The sequence below is a fragment of the Chenopodium quinoa genome, unplaced genomic scaffold (assembly GCF_001683475.1).
Source record: "Chenopodium quinoa cultivar QQ74 unplaced genomic scaffold, ASM168347v1, whole genome shotgun sequence".
NCBI classification, from domain to species: domain Eukaryota; kingdom Viridiplantae; phylum Streptophyta; class Magnoliopsida; order Caryophyllales; family Amaranthaceae; genus Chenopodium; species Chenopodium quinoa.
The window spans coordinates 20953118-20959395 of record NW_018742204.1 but is presented as its reverse complement, the minus strand read 5'-3'; the positions used below and the strand labels follow the sequence as shown (position 1 = coordinate 20959395).

The following is a 6278-nucleotide window of genomic DNA, read 5'->3' as shown; positions in this document are numbered from 1 at the left end:
TTGTTGGCCTTTGTTTTATTAAAATGAAATTAGTAATTTGAACTTGCTAATTAACATTTTCCAACAGGAACGTTGCAAACTTACTCACCTATTTTGTACTCGTAATTAGTTTCCAATATTTGGTTTTTTCTGGTGTTTATGGAGCAATAATTGTTCATTGTATAATGGCTTTATTTTTCCTTGTGTTTTTATTCAAAATCTGGGAGGGAAACATTACGTATATTGGCTTGATACTGACAAAAATGGCTGAAATTCTGAAAATACTCTGAATTGCATATTTTAGTTTTAGAGATTCCATTATGATCCTTGTCAATAGGCCCAATGTATCAGCTGATATATTACCAAATACGCTTAAAATTTTCATTATTATTTGAAGATCATGTCTATATATGAAGATTTTGGAAATCATAGATGTATATTCTGCTGATTTTTACCAAATTGCTTCGGATTTCATTAGTATTTATGGAAATAAATATCATCTCATTATTTTGTAAGGAATTTTTTTATTAAAAAAAAAACTTAGTAATTTTGAATTTTCAAGCCTTTTGAGATGGATAGAAAATGGATAGCAAGTAGTAACTACTCTGTATATATAGAGTAAAACCAAAACTATTCATCATACTTTGCCTATTTCATTTTCTACCACCACCAAAACTATCATATTTTTACTTTGTTCATCTTCTACCACCATGGTAATCCCATCAAAAGTTCACGTTGCTCTCCTCGCTAGCCCGGGCTTAGGCCATTTGATCCCTACAGTGGAGTTGGCCAAGTGCCTGGCGGCTAAACATGGCGTCACCATCACTGTGTTTGCTGTCATTCCTGAGGACACTCCTGTGCAAGATGAGCTTCTCCGTTCTGCCACTTCCTTGTGGCCTGAGCTCATCAACACTGTCGTCCTCCCTAGTGAGAAAGACTTTCCATCAGATGTAGGCGTTGTCCCTCGCATGTTGGCAATGGTTAGGAGTACCTTCCCTGCCTTACGGTCCTCAATCAATGGCATGGTGAACAAACCCGTAGCCTTGATTGTCGACTATTTTAGTACTGAGGCAATTGAAGCAATCGCGCAGGAGCTCAACATGTTGAAGTACGTGTTCATTGCTACTAATGCGAGGTGCTTGTACTATAATTTTTATCTTCCGTACGTGAAGAAAGAGGCGAACCGGGATGAACCAATCTATGCTCCTGAGAGTGAACCAATCATGGATGATGGTCAATTTAAATTGGTCCTTTCCCTCGCGGACCAGACCATCAAAGAATTAGTCCGTGTAGCGTCACACATGGCAGCCGCTGATGGCATTTTGGTGAACACATGGGAGGATCTTGAGGCCAAGACACTTAATTTATTCAAGGAAGAAAGGTTCATGAAGCATATTTCTAGAACCCCAGTTCATCCAATAGGACCGTTGGTTCGAGCAGGTGAACCAACAGGTTCAAAACCCGAGTTAATGAAGTGGCTAGACCGTCAACCAAATAAGTCTGTTGTTTATGTTTCATTTGGGAGTGGCGGAACATTATCAGCGCAACAGACTATTGAATTAGCCTTGGGTTTAGAGTTGAGCGAGCAGCGATTCATTTGGGTGGTTCGACCTCCTATAGAAAATGATAGCTGTGCTTCTCTGTTTAAGTCCAAACATAGTGATGAGGACGAGCTCTTCGAGTACCTACCAGACGGGTTTTTGAATCGAACTCGCAATGTGGGCTTCGTGGTACCAATGTGGGCCCCACAGGAGGAGATCCTGACCCATGGATCAGTAGGTGCGTTTGTTAGTCATTGTGGGTGGAACTCGTCACAAGAGAGTATTGTGAATGGGGTGCCTATAATCACTTGGCCTTTGTATGCGGAGCAGCATTTGAATGCTGTTTTGCTTACAAAAGAATTTGGGATTGCGGTCGGACCTCAGGAGGATCCTAGCAAGGAGCTGGTGAAAAGAGATGAGATTGCGAAAATGGTGCGAAGGGTGATGGTGAACGAAGAAGGGATAGGCATAAGAACAAGGGTTAATGAGTTTAAAGCAAGTGCAAAAGAAGCCTTAAGTGAGGGTGGTACTTCCTACATTTCACTCTCCAAGGTAGTTGAGAAATTTGTGATATGAAAACATTGTTATGTGAATGTGATGTTAAGTGTAGTACTTAAAGAGTTAAGAAGGCTATATGATTTATATCATGTCTATCATCGATGCACCAAAGTAATAAAATATAAATTTGAAGCTTTTTGTATCAAAGTAGAATATTATAGTTTGAATTTCAACCGTTAAACAAGAAGCTAGTACTACGGAGTAATAAATAAGGGAGTGTAAAATTGTTTATTACTCCCTTACTAGAGTGTTGTTTGAGTTTTTTTTTTCTTCATATAGGCACATACCTTACTACGGAGTATATTGTAAAAAGACCGATGTAATATCAACATAAGTTTCCCATGTGTTTTTGGTCGGCCCACCAAATTCATTCTAGTTTGGTCACGGACTCTAATTGCAACATAATTGCTTACAAAAAAGTCCATAAAAATTAATTTTTAAGAGCACCCTATATGTTATGCATAAATTCTGGAGGGAGCCCCAGTTGACATTCGTGATAAACAAAAATTGTTTATCTAGACATCTAGTGATATTTTCAAAAATAAATCAATAAAACAACTCAGTCAGTCAGTCGACATGATATTTTTGTAAATAAGTCAACATTTATAGGGCCCGTATTTTAATAAATGATGTTGACTTATTTATGAAAATGTCATGCTGACTGTGATATTTTATTGATTAATTTACGAAAATGCCAGTAGATAACACGAAGATAAACTTGTATTTTCCCTAAATTCTAAGAGAGTTTTCCACAAGGCACGACGCCACAACTTGTAAAGAGGAATATAGAAAAAGAGTCAACGGTTACTAGGACTTAGTAACCACCAAGTACGGCCTTCAATTGATGAAGTCAGCAGTTCAACGAAGGATCATGGAGTCTGGTGTACCCTGTTGCATACGCTGCTGATTTTTCAAACACAATTATACCAATTCAACTTGTAGTCTAGAACTTAATACTCCATATTGATTTAACAATGTAGGGTAATTTTGATAACTAAGTACAGAGTACTCCTAACAATTTTGAAAATGATGGATTTTAAGGAAACGTAAGGATGTGTTCACTCCGTTTGGTTCTCACATGTTTAAAACTTTAATTAAATTAAAATCCTAGACGTAGCTACATAAAGAGTATAATATTATTGAGTAATTAATCTACGAAGTACTATCATTGAGATTGAGTAACTTATAAATAGACTTAACTAAATTACTCAAAACGAACAAAAATGAGGAGGTGGGCGATCTAAACTGAAAGAATTTGTAAAAATTACACTGTGATAAATGAAATAGGTAAAGTTAAAAAAAATGAATAAAGTAGTTAGTATAGAGGATACTTCATACGAAGTACATTTTAGATTACTAGTTCATGTAAGTTTCCCCATGTATCCTCTCACCCGTGTATCTTTTTTCTATCATGGGAATTATTTCTTTGAGTGTTGTTCGTTTGATTGTTAATCAAAAACATCACTTGTTGCAACTCATTATCATCTTCTAGTTGCGATTAGGAAGATACTCTCTATTCTTATGAGAATTAGAGTACTATCCTTTTAATTTTCGTGTAATTTCAATTCTTTAGTTCTAGTTAAAATCCGAATATCCAATGTTATTATAGCTTGCAAGCCACAATATAAGTAATATATTTCATACATTTTAGAATACTAGTCCATGTAAGTTTTCCCATACATCCTCTCAACCGCGCCTTTTAATATCTAGGGTGTACAAAACTAGGGTTCTGTTAGATCAATTTGACGGAAATCAATTTCACGGTCCTTTCAAATTGATAGACCCCTCATTAACAAAACTAAAACATAGCAATATGAAAAAGGGCACGACAATGTTTGAAATGCATGCAAAAATCGTAGCTTTGATGAAATAAATTACTATGTAGTTTTCTTTATTTTTGACAATTACTTTTCTCTATTGAATCAACCTCATTATTATTTTTAAATAAAGGTTTATTAGTCCACACAATCAAAGTCACCCGTCTAAGACGGCAGCACACCCGGTGATGAGTGATGAGCTGATGATATATTGATATAGTATTAATATAGATAATTTTGGTGAAGTAATTTGTAAACAATATAATATGTCACTTCATTAATAAATCAAAATTATAGAGTATACCAATTGACCATCTCAAATGGGTCCATATATATTAATCAAATAAACATTACTACATACCAGTCGTTAATCTCAATGTCTCCTTGCCTCTCAACCAATTTTCCAACTAGCTCTTGCATTATTTGATCATCTCCATTCTTGTTCTATAAATACTACATTTACATACTCTTCTTCATAACTTCATTATTCACACTACTTCACTACTTCTTTGCATTGCACCACCACTAAACTCTTCCCTCTTTTGCTCCTACTATATTAAGCTAGCTATTATGATCCCAACTAAACCTCATGCTGCTCTACTTGCAAGCCCTGGCTTAGGCCACCTTATCCCCATGGTCGAGCTCGCCAACCGCCTTATTACACACCACGATTTCCACGTTACAATCTTCGTTGTAACCATGGAGCCCACCGCCTCAAACAAACCCATTGACCTCCTTCCTAAACAACCTTATACAAGCCCAACTTTGTACAACTTGGTTGTGCTACCCTATGTGGACTCTTCAGCTCAAATGAGTCCAAGTGATAAGATCATGACCCGACTTGCCATCATGATGAGAGGCTATGTTCCAAGCTTACGTGCCGAGCTTGGGTCCATGAAGCACAACCCAACCCTCCTTGTTGTAGACCTTTTTGGAACTGAATTCCTTAGTCTTGCAGATGAATTTGACATGGTAAAATATGTTTATATCCCTTCAAATGCATGGTTTTTAGCTATGACCATATGTGTGCCCCTCCTTGATAAACAAGCCAAGCATGTAGGTCCCCTCAATATCCCGGGTTGTAAACGGGTCGAGTATGATGATATACTTGACCCGATTTTTGACCCAGAGAATAAAGATTATGATGCGTACGTTCGTATTGCTTTAGATTTAGGGACGGCTGATGGGGTGTTGGTCAATACATGGGAACACTTGGAGTCAAAAACACTTTTCTCCTTGAAAAACAATAAAATTTTAAGAGAAATATTTAATAAGCGAGTCTACCCGGTCGGACCATTGGTCCGGCCGGTTAGTCTAGATTATTTAGGGGGAGAGTTGTTAGAATGGCTAGATGACCAACCTAAAGAGTCGGTCCTTTATGTTTCCTTTGGAAGTGGGGGAACTTTGTCTAGTCAACAAACCACAGAGTTAGCTTGGGGTTTGGAAATGAGTCAACAAAGATTTATTTGGGTGTTACGCCCACATATTGAGCATGATGGAGCCGGGGCCCTCTTCCATGCGATGGACGGTCAGGGTCAAATCATCTCGCAATACTTGCCTCACGGCTTCTTGACCCGGACCCACAACTTGGGTAAGGTGATCCCAATGTGGGCCCCACAGACCGAGATACTAGCTCACAAATCAATTGGAGGGTTTCTATCACACTGTGGTTGGAACTCAACACTTGAGAGTCTTGTCAATGGTGTGCCTATTATTGCTTGGCCTCTCTACGCCGAGCAAAACATGAACGCGGCATTGGTTGAGGAGGAGCTAGGGGTGGTAATTCGCCCGAAGGTCTTGCCAACCAAAGGAGTTTTGGGTAGAGAGGAGATTAAGAAGATGATAATTAAGGTCATGGAAGATGATGATGGGATTAAGATGAGGGTTAGAGCCAAAGAAGTGCAAAAATATGCAAAAGAGGCCTTTACTATAGAAGGGTCAACTCTCAAGTCATTTTCTGAAATAGCTAATACATGTGAGAATAGGTTAACTGATCAGAGAGCAAAGGCAAGTATCATAAATTAATGTTGGGGGCAGTATTACATGTTGCATGCCTTCAATTTGGGATAAAAGTCAATAATACTATTCTGTAACAAAAAATAATGCATAGAATTTAGCATTTTATAGTTTTTATAAGTGAAGTTGATCTATTACTTTTGTCCATTAGTAGTTCTAAAGTACTTGATCTTGACTTGCTAGCTGTTGTTATCATTAATATATGTAGCCCAGACTATGCACAACTACTTGATGCACAAATTGCTTGTCATTGTAGTCACTTTCAAAATTAGTCTATAATAATGAAAGACTATTGTTAATTTGTTATATGAAGTGTCAAATAATTGCAAGATCTATTAAACAAAAAATTGCAAGACATGAACTAGAA

General features: G+C 37.4%; 2 protein-coding genes across 2 annotated transcripts; both read left to right on the top strand.

Annotated features, from left to right (window-relative positions):
• Window positions 1–684: 684 nt before the first annotated feature.
• On the top strand, window positions 685–2203 carry LOC110685684 (anthocyanidin 3-O-glucosyltransferase 5-like). Its single transcript, XM_021862235.1, has one exon. It carries the CDS (start codon window positions 690–692, stop codon window positions 2094–2096), a length of 1407 nt encoding a protein of 468 aa, XP_021717927.1. The 5' UTR covers window positions 685–689; the 3' UTR covers window positions 2097–2203.
• Window positions 2204–4172: 1969 nt separating this feature from the next.
• On the top strand, window positions 4173–6217 carry LOC110722845 (anthocyanidin 3-O-glucosyltransferase 5-like). The gene has a single exon (XM_021902149.1). It carries the CDS (start codon window positions 4466–4468, stop codon window positions 5918–5920), a length of 1455 nt encoding a protein of 484 aa, XP_021757841.1. The 5' UTR covers window positions 4173–4465; the 3' UTR covers window positions 5921–6217.
• Window positions 6218–6278: the final 61 nt, after the last annotated feature.

Excerpts from the sequence above, each read along its gene's own strand:
- LOC110685684 (XM_021862235.1), top strand. The coding sequence starts at position 690 with ATGGTAATCCCATCAAAAGTTCACGTTGCTCTCCTCGCTAGCCCGGGC.
- LOC110722845 (XM_021902149.1), top strand. The coding sequence starts at position 4,466 with ATGATCCCAACTAAACCTCATGCTGCTCTACTTGCAAGCCCTGGCTTA.